The 17,159-nt window shown below is 46.6% G+C and overlaps 1 protein-coding gene across 1 annotated transcript in view; it reads left to right on the top strand.

Annotated features, from left to right (window-relative positions):
* Window positions 1-17,159, top strand: part of Ankh (ANKH inorganic pyrophosphate transport regulator) — a 133,148-nt gene that overhangs the window by 65,587 nt on the left and 50,402 nt on the right. Inside the window, exon 2 of the mRNA XM_010631522.3 lies at window positions 11,539-11,755. Within this exon, the coding sequence (XP_010629824.1) occupies window positions 11,539-11,755 (217 nt within the window). The remainder of the gene's footprint in view (window positions 1-11,538; window positions 11,756-17,159) is intronic.

Here is a 17,159-nt window from a genome sequence, read left to right as displayed (position 1 = left end):
CCAAAAGTTGCTATTCTCTTAGTATACATTAACGTTACTATTTTCTTAAATGATGCTTTAAGGTTATTTCAATTTCAGCTGGTGAGATTTAATGCTCATCTAATTAGTACTTTTTGCTTGTGGGTCTCTGCTGTGAATAGAAGTCTCACGGGACTTACAAAGGCTTAAGTAACCCTGATTTGGCAGTGAGTAGTTTTGGGGGGAGCCTCGCTGCCTGATCTCAGCCTTCAGCTGTCAGAAAGATAAACAGAAACTAAGAAAAAATCCAAACCCACCACACTTGGGGGATTTAGCACCGTGTCCAGACCTTGCTGCAGCCAGGTGGGGACAGCGACACCGTCTCTTGTCTGGGCTCCTTAGGGCCGAGAACGGAGCCGCACTAACTTCAGCAGGCACCTGTTCCAGGACTCACCTCTCTGTGTGAGTGAAAATTGCAAGGCAGAAAAGAGAGCCATAGCATTGAGAGTCTTCCCTGACCTTTTCTTTGGGGATCTCCCTGGAAACGTTAGTCCAGGGGTCTTCACTAAGCTGCAGGTCCTGCTGGACTTGTCTAGACCATGTAGTACTAATCTGGCACCTGTCCCAAATACTGGGACCCTTCTCCTTGTTCCATCCAACAGGAAAAGAAGTTTTAACTCAACCTAACAAGGACTCCGTATAAAGAACCTCAATTCCCAAATGAAAGAGCCACAACATAAAAATAACCATTTCCTTTAGTCGTAGTTGATTCTTACCAAGTGTACGGACTGGTCATGCATCATTTCTGTGTGCAACTCAGACTCCTTCCCCTGCTTCGCCAGCCTGGTGATGATGGAGAAGGGCTTCTCTGTCCCCACCACCTCTCACTGGCTTCCCTCCTGTGTTCCCAGGAGGAGCCAGCACCAGACCGGCAGGATCACCAGGTCTGGCGTGGGCACCACCATCTATGAACCAAAAACCTTGCATGGCATCTCTTTGAGCCTTGGTTTCCTTAGGTACAACTGGGGAATTTTCTGTGGTTTCTGTGTTGTAACATTGTTAGATAAAAACCAATGAGATAAAACACAACATCCTCTCCAAGTGTTTCTGCTACCACTTGTGCAAGACGTTATTCTTCATGTGAGCCATGAAGGTTTCTGCAAAGAATTATCAGATTCCACCAGAAGATTCCACCAAGAGACATGCCTTCTGATGCAGCAGAGTCCTGAGAGCAAAATGGGTCCCCTTGTCCCCTCACCCATGTAGGTGAGAAGGCTAAAAAGCAAAAGGGTTTTATAACTCTCCAGGCTACTCTGATTTTCAAAGAGACAAGCCCTGAATTATAGCAAATCTATATTTACAGAATGAAACTCAGCATGTGCATGTACTGTTTCATACACATATGAAATAAAAATGTATTCATTTTTCTAGCTTTAGAAATTTTCAGAGCACTATAATTTTATCCATGTGATTCTCTAACTTATTACTCTATTGTATCACTGTTTTAGGTGAAAAGTAGTCAGCATAAAGCATGGTCATAAATGTAAGGACAACGTAAATTCAGAGCATGTAACTCTTAAATCTCTGCTGTAGCAAATGACACCACCTGACACCTTTCTGATTTGCTCACCTGACACCTTTCTGATTTGCTCGTGCCACGGTGACATCCTTTGTCCTTTCCTCTGTTGTATTTCAGACAGCTTAATTCGTCAAGATGGTTTTACTTTACCTAGAGTAACCATAAATCAATCATGCAAGCCAGTAACAGCAGGAGGGAGACGGGCAGCAGGAACTGGGGGTGCGGAGGTAATGATAACCCTCATGTCCTTAGTTATGAACAGCGTTACTGGTTGCTGATGGGCTGGGCTAGGCTCAGTAAGGCTCTTTATGGGCCACATGAACCACCTTGCTGACTGACTAATTTTTGCTCTTGCTCACGCACCTCCCTAACAGTCAAGTTGAAAGCCCAGGCCCTTAGAATCATTCCCAAGACCCAGCTTGTGCCAGATGCATAAATACCAGCAGTGAGTCCTAACTGGACCCCGACCCAGAAGTGAGACTCAGCAACCAGAAACCTGGGGTGAGTGAAGCATGCTGAGAGGACGCTCCTGCCCTGTGTAAGAGCCACTCCACTCACAGGCATTCCTGTCCGCATTTTCCAAGTGGCCATCGGGAGTCTCTCGGTGTCCCCTTGGCACTGCCATGGCTGAGCACTTGCTGAGCTCTGCCTGGCCACCCTGTGGGGCTGTGTTCACGGGCTTCGGACTCTGCTCTGAGCTGCTGCATGTGAGTTGTAGAACATTGCTGACCTGGTTCCTTTTAGTCTCGGTTTTCATGGCCTGGCTTCAAGAGATGATGTCCTCGCCATCCACACTCCCTCCTCTGTGTTTACACCTGTCTCGTGGGACTTCTAACACATTTCTACTTTAGGATCCTTGGGATTTTGTAAAAGAAGTCTTTGCCCAGAAGTTTCCTTTGATCTGATAGTCCTCTTGAAGTATTGTTCTTGGGCAGAATTTGGTGTCAGCTACAGTATCCAATTCAAAGTGAAAGGAGAGTCCCTGTGTAGTATAAGGAGGCGAGGCATAGGATCACAGTCTCTGAGGCCGAACCCCTGGAGTCTTCTCCCAGCTTCACGTCTACCTAGGCAAGCGAGTGGTCTCTCGTGCACCAGTTTTGTCACAAGCAAACTGGGATATAATAAGCCCCCCTGGAAACATCATCGGGGGGGGGTGGTAAAAATCCCAAAACAGTGTCTGCTGCTGGCAGGCATTCAGTGAGCAACAGGTGCTCTGGTGTCCCTGCCGTCACCATTATCACGGTCATTGGCTTTCATAAGGTCCAAAGGCAAACAGCCTTCACTTTCTCTCACTTAGCACAGATGCATTTGCAGCCATCGGTGGAAGGGCTAGAGGTGTATGTAGCTCAGCGTAGAGACCTGCCCAGCACACCAAAGTGGGTTCACCCCCAACAGTGAAAGGAAGAAAAGGAGTGGAAGACAGTAAACACCTCTCTCAGAGCTGCAGTTACCTCAGGAAATGGTGCAGAGATTTGGAGCTACTCAGAGATCACCAGCCAAGCTTAAGGTGCTGCAGTAATCCGGAAAACAGCTGTTACCAAGCAGGGAGAGGGTAGGTACCAAGGGCTGGTAGACAGACTCCCCAGATCCCAGAGTTAATCTTTTATTCCAGACTATTGTGGAGTTATTGTTATTGCAAAACTCAATTCTGAAGTGAGTGGGCATAATCTTGACATTTCAGCCAAGAAACACCATTTGGGAACCGTGTATTTATAAATAGTAAAAATTTAGTAGGAAATATGAGGATTTCGGCAACAGTGAGAAGTGCTGGTATTTCAGAATGGTAAAGGTGTAAGGAATAAGTAAAGATTCTCAAGTGGCACAGGAAGCCTTTGTTTTTTTTTTTTTAAGGACACTAGAATTTTCATAATGCATTTTCTTCTTTGTCAAGCCTCCTGCCATCTTGAATTAAAGTTAAATTTAGTTATGGGAAAAGGTTCATGTTTACACGAAAAATCAAGAGGATCCAGAGGACCCTGCGACACTAACTCTACCCTTAACAAACAAACATATCTTCAGATTAGGAAGGCACTGCCCCAAAATGCTCTTTGTTTCCCTCAACATTCTAAGGAAACCATCAGGAGAAAACTGAGCTAGCCAGGCTTCATCATAGTCTGTCTCTATTCATTATAAAAATTCCTCTCCAGGTTTGGGAAGTGACAGAAAACACCAGTGTCATATTTTGGCTTGCCCAGGGTCATCTTGGGGTTTCAGGAAGCCCTAAATATGGACAGCACCTCATAGAGCAGTAATACTGACTTCTGAAGAGACCAGGCTTCATCTGACTGCTGCTGCCTCTAAACCACAGCCTCGCATGTGTGTGGGTGTCAGGTTCTTGGCAAGAATGCCTGCTAAACAGAGCAAGGCTGTCTCGTTTAGAGCAGTATAGATCCCCGAGAAAATAAAATGTAGCTGGAAAACTACCGGGAAGACAAATGATCTAATTTAACCCAAACCGCTATTTGAAATACACACAAACAGAACAATAACAGTGGAAAATTACTGGAGCCCATACTCCCAGCAAGGGTGGCAATCCAAGATGGCCGATGGCCCATTGTTGTTGGAAGAAGCTGTTCCTCAGGTGGCTGTGCCGAGACGTGTCCTTCTGAGTTGTGTATGCTGCTGCAGATACAAACTTTCTGAAGATGTGAAGGTGAGGGGAGATTTTTTAGATTGTGTTTCACCTGCTACAACAGTCAGCTTGCTTCATGTCATAGTACAAGTAGCAGGAAGACCGCAGCTGTAGGCAGAGGAGTCATCTTTTTTCAAAGGGATGGAAGACAGTCTGAGCTGTTTCCTGGTGAGGCAAAATGATTGTCCAGACCTTAGGTCCCTGTTTCTCTAATCCAGGATGAGGCAAATGAGAGAAGTATTCCTCTTACTAAAAATAAAAAGTGGGACTCTCAGTATTTCACATAATCATCTCTTGCTATTTTAGGAAATAGTACCAATTTCCAAATGGATATCTTGTTGCAGAATTTGAAAATCCATTTCCATATGAGCCACACAGTTGTTTTTCCCCCAAATGGACATGGATGTCAGCTACAGGATCGGGCCCCATACCGTGGCCCTTCCTGAACCGCACATCCATCTCTCCTGGGTGCCCTGTCCCCACACAGGCGCTGTCTTTCGAACGTACACATCTCCGCCCTGGTACCAGTCAGTGGTACTCAGCCCTAAGTGGGGTTCTTTCAGCTTCTCCAGGGTCGGAAAAGATGGTCTTATCTTTTGCATGGAAATCTGATTTTCTTCTAACAACACCTAACTTCTACTACAGGGTTGGACTGGATCGGGAACAGTTTGTGCAGTGTCCTCCAAAGGAAGTGAAAAGAGGTGTCAGAAGAACACGGCTTACACTTTATACTTAGGAGGCTAATTAAGTGACCCAAGCCTGTGTGTTACTGTGTCTGTGTCACAGTCAAGCAACCGCTGCTGGGTGCCTGGTGTGACATGGTGGGAACAGCAGGGGAAGCTCCTGCCTGTCTGCTGAGAAAACATCAGAATGACGAGGACATGTGTGATGCTGCTGTCATCACTGCAGATTTTAAGCATGTAGATTCTATTGGAAATTTAGTTTTTTAAAGCAGAAAACTAAACCTACATTTGGAGGATTTTTACTCACAAGTGACCAGATGTCAGTTACGGATCGCAGCAGCACACGCATCTGTTCCTGCATTGAGTTCTGGCATTCTCACAGGGAAAGATGACGCGGAAGCCCAGGGAATGCAGTAAGGGCCTGGGGTCTGCACAGGGTGCTGCAGAACTCACAGGAAGGAAGGTGGGAGAGAGGAAGGATGGGGCCGAGCAGGGCTTTCCTTTGGAGACAGACAGAGACCTTTCCCGTGTGAATCTGACAGGAAGGAGCCATCCAGGTAACAGAGATCAGACCAACAGGAGAGGAAGATGGGGAATTTTTCAGAAGGCTCCTGAGAAGGTTGGAGAAACTTACCTGCCTAGCCTCAGGCTTGCCTGGTCAGACTGGCCTTTCCATTGCAATGGGACCAGGGAGGGTAAGGAAGGGTTTGGAACAGATAGGTTTTGTTGAGTTTAACTGATTTAGGGAGAAAAGCAGCAAGAAATTTAGTCTCTACCTGTAGAGTTCCTTATTGCAGATGAAGTAAGAGGCGAAATTATCCACTGAGCAAGAGGGAACCCTATGGGCCTGAAACACTGAGGGAAGGTGGTGGGGAAGACCAGAGGCTGACTGAGCAGCCACGGCCCCGGGAGGTCGAGGCTCTGTTGGGGTGGCCGCAGACTGCTGTGTGGGAGTCTGGTAGCTCGCAAAGCCCAAGTAGAAGTCTGAAAATAGAGCTCAGAGCAGAAGAGTGATGGATCCTGGGTTAGAGATGCTCAGTCAGTTGCGTGGCCAAAGTGGTGACCCATGGATATAGGCTGGGATGGCAAGGGAGGGGAAATGAGGATCCGGGAGAGACCGGGAGCAATGGGTTTGATACAGAGAGAGGTGGCCTGGTGGAAGACTGCGGGCGTTGACTTTCATTGAAATGTGAGTACTGGAATAACTTACATCAAAGAAATCGAAGGTGCAGCCCTAAGAGAGAAGGACACTAAAGCAGAAGAGAGAAGATCATCTGCACAGGGCAGGTCACAGAAGTGAGACCTCTTGGCTGGATGGAACTTCCGCTGCTGACACTCCCGTCCCTCCAGAGCTGAGGTGCAGAGGAGACTGTGAACGCCCCATGAAAACCACAGCCGCCAGAGCAGACCTGACCTCTCTGTTTGGAACGGAGGTGAAATCGGATGGGAATGTGTTAGATGCTGTGAGCGTCAAAGTAACAGGGAGGTTGTAGAAAAGCACAGAATGGTCGGAAGCAGCCACGGAGAGCCAGGCCGCTCACCCCAACCTGGAAACAGGGAGGATGTGGCTGACCACCCCCAGGACAGCCGAGGGGCCCTCACCTTGTACACCCTCATGCCCTACACCAGCACTCTCTTCAGGCCCCTTTAGGAGTTTCACCTGGGAGGTGCTGTCTGCAGCCAAGGGCTGTGCAGGGCCACTGACTGCAGGGAGGGAGAGAACTGAGGAGTGCTTAGTGATGGAGCAGCACCCCAGGGCTGTCACCTAGGAAGAGCAGAAACCACAAGGAGGAAAGGAGGGAGTGCTGCCATCACACCAGTGCACCCCTCCGAGACAGAGGCCGTGGTGGTGGCTCACTGGCTCCGCTTCTGTACTGAGCTCAGAGAAACAACCCAGACTGTCGGGCTTCCCAGACAGGAGCTGAACTGGGCAGCACCTGCTCCGGACCTGAGAGAGGAAGGATCGCTGCTCGGCCTGAGCCTGGGCACACAACCGTCCCCTGTGCAGGAGCTGCTCATGCTGACTCCAGCAGAACACGGCTTGGGGGAGTTGGTGCCCTGTCCCACAGAATCGCAGTCTGCAGAATGAGAGGTGTCTCTGGTCTCCACATCCCACGTTTAAAATGTCAGAAACTCCTTTAGGGTTTACTGATCTAGACAGTTGATACCAGTGGGACCGTTTCTTACCTGTGGGATTTTGTAGTCCTTTCCCTGGGGGTTATAGTTTTTGCTTTTTAATATCCTGTGGTTTCTGCAAAGTTACTGTGAAGAGAAAAAACAGCAGGCAGCAGAATATCATGAGCGGAAGACGCTGGGGGACCCGAAGTCTCATGTGACCCACCGGAAGTTTTTTGGCACAGGTGTGTGTGCAAGGGGGCCGCTCCGCATCACAGTGTGGAGGTCTCCAGCGAGAGGAGAGGCCCATGCTGCACTTCTGAGGAGCAGACTGTGACTGCGTGTGTACAGCACTGTCTCCTCTGGCTCTCATCAGAGAGGAGTACCTGGCCTTGAACTTGCATTTACACAGCAGGTAAACGTCGTGCTTGTGAATGTCTTGGGCCAGAAGTCTGCCTCACTGCCCCGTGCATTCCAAAAACATTCCAGTCACTTTTGGAGCTGACTCTCAAGACCACAGCTAGGCCCGCTTACCCACCACAGCAACTGTTCCTCAGTTTGGGCTGGAAGCACAGCTGTGTCAGGCTTGGCATCACCAGAAGAGTGCCAGGTGGCCAGTTAACACCAGACCACAGCCCAGTCCCCGCGGCATGACACAAAGCCCACACAGCCTTGGTGTGTTGTGGTCGATCCCAGGAGTGCTATAGGGTGGAATCCAGGATTCTCTTCCTTTCTGCCTGTGTCCTCTCCCTCTGATCTCATCCCCACCCACCCACACTCTAAATATCCACAGCCCGCGGGCTCCCCTATGCCCCAGACTCACACATCAACTCTTGCACTTGATTGACTTCTCTATTTGCAATTCTAATGAGCATCTCAACCCCAGGATCAGGCTCCTTCTGGTGCAAGCATACATGCAGCCTTTTCTCCCCCTGATCCCATCATTAAATAGCCACACCACTTGTCAGCAACTCAGCATTCCCCCAGGAGTCCTTCCTCCTCCTCAAGCCCACCACGTAGTCTTTCCCTGGATCCCATGACTTTGCTTCTGAAGTGCTTTTTCAGTCAATCTACTGTCTATCTCCTCCACCTCTCATTGGCCGAATCACCACTGTCTCTGGCCTGCATTCCCACAAAGCTCATTTTTGGACTGAGCCCAGGGTCTTCACACTAAACAACATCCCAGCCCATTTTTAGTTTATTTTGAGACAAGTTCTCCCTGAGTGCCTCATTTGCCTAGGGCTCGAACTTACAATCCTCCCCGCCAACCTCGCAAAGTGCTGGCATTACAGGCCTGTGCCACCACACCTGGCTTGACAGAGCTCTGACTTCTGCTTCCCCCCTCACTCTCTGGACCACTCCCACCACTGCAGCCAGCATGAGCCTCTGTCACACCTGTCAGGACCATGCATGAGTTCTAGCTAGTCTTGGAACAAGTTCTTCCCCCAACCTTGAATGATGCTAGTACTGCCTGCTGCTCCAAACGTGCCTTCTCACCCACTCTCACGCCTCCTTCTCCTCCTGATTCCTGCTGTTCCCTAAGCATCAGAGCCTTTTGCAGGGCTCTGCCTTTCTCCTGCTCCTCATCCAACTGGCTCCTTGTTGTCCCAGTCCCAGCTCCATGGAGAGATTGCTTTGTCTGTCTAAATAAGCTCCAAGTGGTATCCAGCTCATTGGCATAGTTCTTTCTTCAGAACACGTTACAGCAAATGGTTGTACTGCTTGTGTACATTTTTACTTCATTTTTTTCATCTTTCATGTTGTAGGTCTGGTATGAAACACAAGTCTCTGCTCCCTGGGGCTTAACATTCAGGTAGAGGAGGTGGATGGACACTAAACAAAGTAGGCATGTGATAAGACAGGAGGCAGTGGACATGCTTTGAAGAAAATAGGGTGAGAATGGAGACAGAAGGCATGTACCAAAGACATGTAAGAAACTATAGACTGGGAAGAAACCATCACAGATCAGTGGTCAATAGGTGGCTGAAACAGTAAGTAGTTTTGAAGCAAGAAACTATTTGGAAGAAATTAATTTTGACCCATGCCTTAGATCATAAGTTTCAGGAAGATTAAAAAGGTAAATGTGCAGTTGAAGCCATAAACTAGAGCAGAATGATCTTAGGTTTGAATGGGAAAGAATGGCAAAGCCTAAAAGTGTGGAAACAAGCCCCATAAAATGATTGATTGGCTCTTTAATAACTTAATAATTATAGTATCAAAAGAAAATCATGAAATGAAGGACAAATTGGGAGATATACTGCAAATGAGGATGATAGGGCCGATACCCTGAAAGTGCCAAAAATTCTAAAGCTTTTTCCTTACATCCTAGCATGTCTTGAAATCAGGATAGGTTTTTCAAATAATATGTATATTTAATGTGATAGAACGTTAAATCGGTGGCATACCTTCTAAGCAATAACATCTCATCATCAAAAGTTGTCTGAGAAAATGAGGGCAACTATTAAAGTTCTCGGTAGCAGATCGCTAACTCGTGTGCTCATTCAGTAGACTTCCAGTCTCGCGGTGGGACCAGGCTGGCAATGTGTGCATTGGTGAACAGAGAGGACAGAAGTCTCTGCTTCCGGGTACTTTTTCGAGCCAGGCCCTGCTTGGTGCTCTGCAGGCCACCTGCTGTGTCCCATCCGAGACCACTGGGCTGATTGAGGTAGAAGAAGTCCCTCAGCCTGCCAGGCAGCTGAGTGGTGGAGCACGTTCCAGCTCAAGCCTGATGCCCCTGTACTGTGCTCTTTCCTCAAATTACCACAATTACTGAGCCAAAGGAAATTCTCTCACTGAGTTTTGCAGACAGAACTATCATTACCTGTTCCCTTCCTCTTCCCACCTGCCTCAGCCCAAGGTTTAGGACTCACATCCAGAAATGGAAAATACTGCAGTAAGTTCCCCAGCCAGGACTGATATCCTTTTAACAAAAATAAAGTTTTGCCAAGAAGACACAAAAACAGTCTGGTCCTGCATTATTTAGGTGCGCTAGCAGGCGCTCTTGAAACTCGTGCTAAATAATATATATTGTTTAAATTTTAACATGTCTTTGAGGGATAAAAATAAGTAAACAGTTCACAGTCACAATATTTGAAGAAAGATGCAAGAAAGAGACTAAACTGTGTAGGTTCCTGGTGTCTGAGAGACAACTGATCTGGAGCTGTGCTCCTTGAGTTCTCTGGAATCAAAGCCCCATGTGTGTGGAATCTTGCACACTGGAGTTTAATGAGCCGGGAGACAGATGGGGCCGAGGGGAGGCATTCAGCGAGGATTGGTCTCCACCAGAGGCCACTTCCCTGGTCCTGTGGGAGCTGCTGAGCATGAATGGTACCAGAGTGGCCCATGCGCAGGCAGGGACCTCATCCTTTATCCCCTGCGTCAGCCAGCCGCGGGCATCCTGCTGCTTAGGGACCCACAGGGTTCAGGTGTGTTAACGCCACACAGAGTGGCTGGGGACTTGGCCCTGAGGAGGATGCAGTTTTAGTCCTTAGTGGGCACCTCCCGGCAGCTGGGGAGGATGCACTGCCGGTCTTGGGGCGCCCAGTCTGAAAGGAATTACTCTGGTGGATGATCAGATGTTGAGTTTTGATGCATAGCGAGAATCCTCTGGCTGGATGTAGGCATTGAACACAGGATTTATCATCAGGGAGTTTCTTGGGTTTTATTTTGTTTCAGGACGTTGAAGTATTTGATTAGCATCGGTACAAAAGAAAATTTGTTTCTAAGAGAAATATCACGGCAGGGGTGCTCTGCAGAGGCGGAGAAAGCAGTGGGAGCTTGTAGGTTATTCCTGAAAAAAAAGAAAATTCCAGATATAATTAGAAACAGTGATCAGAAATGCGCTTATCTAGCTTAGCCACCCTTGTCAGAGGGATGACTGTAAATTCCTAGTTACGGCACATTTTTAGGTAGATTTTTCTAAAATCAGTTTACACGGTGGTATTTTCCTTTTAACAGTTTTCCCCTCTAACAGGGCTTTGCAAAGAATGTTTGATTCTGTGAGTGTTCACTGTACCAGGCAGCTGTCTTTCCTAGGGAAGGGGACAAAACAAAGTACAGGCAAAGAATTTAAAGCCCTTGGGTTTCACTGATCACTTTGACTTGTGCCTGTGTCGGCAGTGCCAGCAATATTGTGTTAGGCACACACGAACATAAATGTGCCTTCTTTAAAGAAAAGTCATCCCCCACTCTATATAAAGTGCTCGGTTCACTTCCAGAATGTCCATTGCTTTTATGTAGGTTTACAAATAAAATTTAACATACTGAGTTTTCCAAAGATCAGCTTTTAACCAAAACTCCTTAGATTTACTTTTGGATATTTATATAAAATACTTGGGTTTCTTTCTCCTACTTTAAACACAGTGGTCAGGTACCTCGTTGACACAAAGATTCTTAAACTGAAGCTAAGATGGATGAAAAGGAAAACCCTTATCACATTATGGTGTGATTTATCTTCTACCCGGCTTAGTGTTCCTATAGAAACGTCGTCTGCTGAGTTTTATTTTAGAGGTTTGACGCCTGAACCGAGACGCTGTTGCTAATGCTGCTGTGGGCTCTTTTCCCCCTTCTAGGCCTTGAACCGGGGCATTGCTGCCGTCAAGGAGGATGCGGTGGAAATGCTGGCCAGCTACGGGCTGGCGTACTCCCTGATGAAGTTCTTCACGGGCCCCATGAGTGACTTTAAAAATGTGGGCCTGGTGTTCGTGAACAGCAAGCGAGATAGAACCAAAGCTGTCCTGTGCATGGTGGTGGCCGGGGCCATCGCCGCCATCTTCCACACTCTCATAGGTAAGGGTCTGCCTGCCACTGAAGCCAAGAGCTCTGAACGTTTCTTTTGCTTCTTCCTTGATTTAAATAGATTTACTGGAAAATGGATCCCGTCGGTACTTGTCAAATATTTCTCATGAAAATTTCAGAGGATAAGAGGAATGAGATTTGTGCTCCTAGCTCAAGAAAATTTGCAAAATAACTTTTCTGCAAAGTGATAGTTTTGAGTCTCTGATTCATAAGTCAGAAAGGAAGTGATTTCAGCCACAGGTGATTGTAGAACTACCTTAGCGTTCTGTAAGGTAGACGGGATAGCAGGTGCTTTTGTTAAAGATGGATGTGCATTACTGTACCAAATCAATATGTTGAGAACAAAAGTATGATTGTTCCTTAGTATCAGTGCTCATCAGTAGTGAGAACTAATGATGGGTTGTTTTATTCATCAAAATGTATCCGTTCTTGGGGTTCTCTATTTTATTCAGAGACAAGGCTATAAACACTCAGCCTAACATTCTTTCATGATACCAGAAAGCTACGACATGCAGACAGCGGATACCTACAGGTTCACCAGACCTCGGGAAAGCAGATTCCTTCCTGTCTAGGTTCACCTGCAGCCCCAGGGTGGTCATGCAACCCCAAGAGTGTGATTTTAGAACTTGAGTAGCACATCTGCTGAAGCCACTTGCATACAACACTGAACTTGCTTCATAAACCTGCTGTGTGTACCTTAAGACTGTTGCTGGTTGTATGAAAAGCCTAAATAAGTGTCAGTGGTTAAGTTAAAAAACAAGCAGCCAGAAGACAAACCCAAACCCCTCACACAGAGGCTAAGGCAGCTCATGTTTACTCACACAGTTGTGAGTCCCAAAGCAAGCAGGGGGAGCCTTGTGTGGTCTTCATTTTTAACATAAAACAGAATTTTGTTCCTATGTAAGAGGGCTGTGGAAGATGGTGTCCTGCAGAAGGACCAATTACCCATCCAGAAAATTGATATTGATCATTTCATTCATTTGTGCTCTGGGCCCCAGGGCATGGGTAGGTAGAAATAGTTGCTTTTCTTTCCCTCAAAGTTAACTCTGAGTGTGCCAAGAAAATTTCTGCTGCTAGATTTGATTGAGGCTATTTCCAAAGAGGGTATGTGTATTCAGAAAACTCCATACATTTTTTGAGTTAAAATGTTTATCTAAAGAGGCAAGTTAGTTCCCTTTTGCTCTTCCTCTTTTAACTTGGACCACTAAATAAATGCAGATTCCCTGCGTTAGCTGTGGTTGAAAGAGACTTTGGGATGAATAATAGCCAGTTACTAGCTGTCAATAACTATGCAAGCGAAAAACCAAACACCCTGTGTTACTGAGACTGTTGTGAAGAAAATGTGGCCATTGAACCACAAATCAATGTCATTTTTGAAGTTAAATTGAAAATTTTCTATTTTAAAGTAGAATCCTAAAATCTTAAAAGTAAACCAAAAAGGTTCTACATTGCAGTTACATGTAATAGTTGTTTATATCACATCTGAAACTTTTTGCAATGAAAATTTTATTCCTTGCATCAAACAAATGCTTTCTTTGGTTTTGAGGAAAATGTATCTCCTTTCTTTCAAGCACACAGAACTCACATTTGAAGGATTTTCCCCTCTCCTCCTTCACTGGCCTCCTTTCACTTTCCCACCCGGCAGTTCCATCACTGTCTTGTTTTCTGCTCCCTGCTACATTGTGCAGCCGTGTTCTCCCCTCTCCTTCCTTTCATGCTGAGCTGTGAGATCTTGCCCGATCTTTCTGTTCAGTTGCTGCTGTGTCTTTGCAGTACGTGCTGATGGCCCTCGTGTGGGGAGCCAGTACACTCATGTCTCGCATCTCCACCCTGGCTTACTTCCCCTCTGCCCCCACGCTCCTCCATCTCCAGGCTTCCTCGGGTCCCCTTCTCGCTCCTCGAAGTCTGCCTCCCTGTTTCCTAGTGTCTCTCTCTTATTTTGCTATTCATTTGTAGTTTTGGTTTCTCATGTAAGAGAAACCACCCTTTGCTGTCCATAATCCTGACCACAGCTCAGGGGTGGCACACTGCGGTCTCTGTCTCCCTCCTCCATTTCCCCCTCCCTCCCTCTCCCTCCCCCGCTCCCTCTGTCCGCCCCCAGCATTTCCCTACACCGGTGAGCATTTCCCTCCTGAGATCAGTGGCTCCTTTACCTGTCACCTGTACTAGACGCTCATACCCGTCTCTGCTTGTTAGTGTTGCTCATGGCAGCTGTTCACCTTTCCACCTTAGCGATGGTTCTGGGATAAACTGCTGTCACAGAGGAGCACTAATATGGGTGAAACTGAAACGCAGGCACCGTGGCTCTGTGTGACTTGAGAGCCAGCCATGGCCACGGACAGTCTTCCCGGTCTGACCTTCCACACGTGAACAGCCTGCTGTCAGCCCGAAATCACACACTACACGCTCATCAGACTTCTTCCTCACAGTGGAAACACTCCAGAGAAATCTAGGTTTCAACTCAATTTCTCTCTGTTCTTTATTCGACCAAAACTGCTTTGATTGCCATAAAAACTGGTCTAGGTGCTATTTCCCTATGGTCTTAATGAATTCATTTCCTTTGCTCAAGTTCTTCTGGTTTTTTTTTTTATGCCACTTAAGGAAGAACACATGAGAGGACAAAGCAGGAGAAAGTTCTTCTGGGTCTTGAGATCGAAAGGCTGTGTGGACTGGCTCTGAAAGGATGTTTTTCATTTCAGCACAACCTTTATAATTTTTTCTTAATTTTCTACATAAAATAAATTCAAGAATGTAACCTTTTTCTCTAATATTTTGCTATGGCTGCGGATGTAGCCCAGTAGTTGAGCATTTGCCTAGAGTGTGCAATGCCCTGGGTTTGATCCCCAGTACCACCAAAACGTTTTTTGGTTTTGCTTTTTTTTTTTTAATTCTCACTGTATCCATTCCTAGTGGTCGTTCTTCCTGCTGAATGCATCTGTTCTGTCTAGCATCAATCAGACTCCTGGTTTTAGCATCCTTGTGGTTTTTGTTTTGTTTTGTTTTGTTTTTACTTTAATAGCCAATGCCTTGGTTCTTTTTGCTTTACTTTCTATTTTACCTGTTTATTTGTTTTACTCGTTAAGATATTAGTTACTTTCCCCCCAACATGATGCCTTTTGCTGGTAATTAATGTGTTTCTCATTTTCAATATTCCCAGTCTGATAAAACTCATCTGTGGTCCCACAGGATATTGCTAAAGATGAATGTGAGCCACTTTAACTGTACAGAGTATATCATTAGTATTTAGAGCTCATTTTCCTGCTTTGGGTGTTGGTGACTTTTTCCCATAAATCATCCTTATGAGAACTACAGAGGAGAGAAAGAATTGCCCTTTGTTTCACTCACTTTTGAAATAATCCAGTCCCCCACCCCTTGTCAACAAAATCTGTACTGAACAAATAGAACGCGCCTGCTGTTCCAAGCCCTATTGCTGCAAGTTGGGAATAGTAGGGAGATAGATACACAGACTTGGTAGCGAGCTGTGTACACCCATCTCCCTGAGTAGATGCAGCTGAGGGCAAAGTGCAGGTGTTCAGCACTGACTTAGATTACTGGCACGGGCCGTTTTCAGCCCGTGAGTGCTTTCAAAAGATGGCAGAAGGAACCCAAAGCCAGTAAATGCCGTGTGCTGGGGCCCGAGACAGGTATTTAGCTAAAGGAGGTTTGAAGCCTAAGACTACAAAGAGCTCTGCTGAAAGCCAAAGGGAAAGAGAGAAGCGGGCAGGGGGTGCAGAGTGAGGCGCTCACCGCAGTGCCCCTGCATTTGTGTGCAGGGTCCGTGGCAGACTCTGACAGCAGCGGTTATTTTGTGTGACATCTTGGGTGCAGTCATATTGAGTAGGGCAGGTTCTCTCCAGGCTCCATGTGTACTTAGTACCACTCTAACCGGCAGAGATCCACATGTTCTTAGTTGCATCATTTTATAACCTCGTGGTCTCTAACGGTACAGTTTTATAGTTAGAAACAATGCTGGATTTAAAATTCTGCACCATGTTGTTTGTTATGAATTTAGGGTTCCTTCCAAGAGCAGGTGCTCTGTGACGTTTCTAGGGGAAATCCTGATTCCCAGTGTGGTGGTCATCTTTAGCTTAGATTTTCTTTCCCCAGTCTGGATGAACTTGAATACACCATACTTTTCAGTATTAATGGGAGATCCACCAGCCCCTAGAGGATCCTCTTCACTGCCAAGAGGTTCACACGTGACCAAGTGTACCTCTGAAAAGCCATTTGCAGACACAGCTCCTGAGCTCACTCGCCGAGTGTCATTTCTCGTTGTCAGTCCATGGGTCACAGTGGGATGATCAAAATAGGCTCAGGTCAGAGAGCACTAAAAGTCCACTTGTGTCATCCACTATTAACCGTGTGCCCCAGTAGAGGAAAGAACCCTACTGAGTCCTTCTCATTACATCTGCTGTCATGAAGGAATTCTTTTTGGCTGTGTTTTATGCTTGTTTTTCCTGACTTTTCTTTCTTTCTGGCTTCCACTGGTGAGTGAGGCACTCTCCCCTCCTCGAGACATTTATGTGCACACTGTGGGCTTCCCCAGGGTGGCTGGAGCACGTCTCACCGAGCACGCAGGGCTCTTCCCCACGAAGGCTTGGGAAGGTGAGGGAAGGGTGGCTCTAGAAACCATACTCAATGGCACCCACCCACGCTGGGCCTGATGCATAGCCACTTGGAACTGTGTTGGATTTGGCTGACTTGAAGTATAGAAGATTCTAGAAGGTTCACTGGCCCCAGAGTTCCTGCCCAGTCTATGCCACCATAGCCTGACTGTAGCTACCCAAGTTATAAGAGTCACGGGAGTATTTCTTGGCCCTTCTTGGGACCTGCCAGTCAGTCTTCCCTCTCAGACTTCATGAAAGCCATGGCTTCTGCCATGGACTCACCTGTGAAACACCATATATAAAACTACAGAGTTTGCCACTGACAGGCTTTCATTCAGCCCATTATCACAGGGCAGGTGGTGTCCTTGCTGACCTTGTATTTGGCTTCAGTTGGGTCCATGTTAATTTTACCTACAAGGAAATTAGTATTTCCTGGGCCCCTCATTCACAGAGACGTAGGAACTATTGGTATGGTTGTGAGCTTTCTTTACACCTTTGTTCCCAGCAGTGACATATAAGGCCTCTTCCATGCTCTGAAGCAGACTGGGCGTCAGCGGAACTCAGAAAAACTAAATTCCTGCAGGTCCTACCAAGGGCAAGTGCAGTGATTCCTAACCAGCTCTGTTTGCCAATCTCCTCTTTTAAACTTCTCCTTTATTCATGGGTTACAAACCACATGATAAGTGAATGGGTCCAATTTGACATAACTCCCACCAGTAAGAGAGCTAGGAATGAACAGTTTCAGTAGAGCCATACAATTTGATATCTTTAAAAAAAAAAAAAAAAAA

Source organism: Fukomys damarensis, unplaced genomic scaffold, assembly GCF_012274545.1.
Source record: "Fukomys damarensis isolate Sample0158 unplaced genomic scaffold, DMR_v1.0_HiC HiC_scaffold_1, whole genome shotgun sequence".
Lineage (NCBI taxonomy): Eukaryota > Metazoa > Chordata > Mammalia > Rodentia > Bathyergidae > Fukomys > Fukomys damarensis.
The sequence above is the reverse complement of the archived record's forward strand: the minus strand, read 5'-3'. Positions and strand labels throughout refer to the sequence as shown.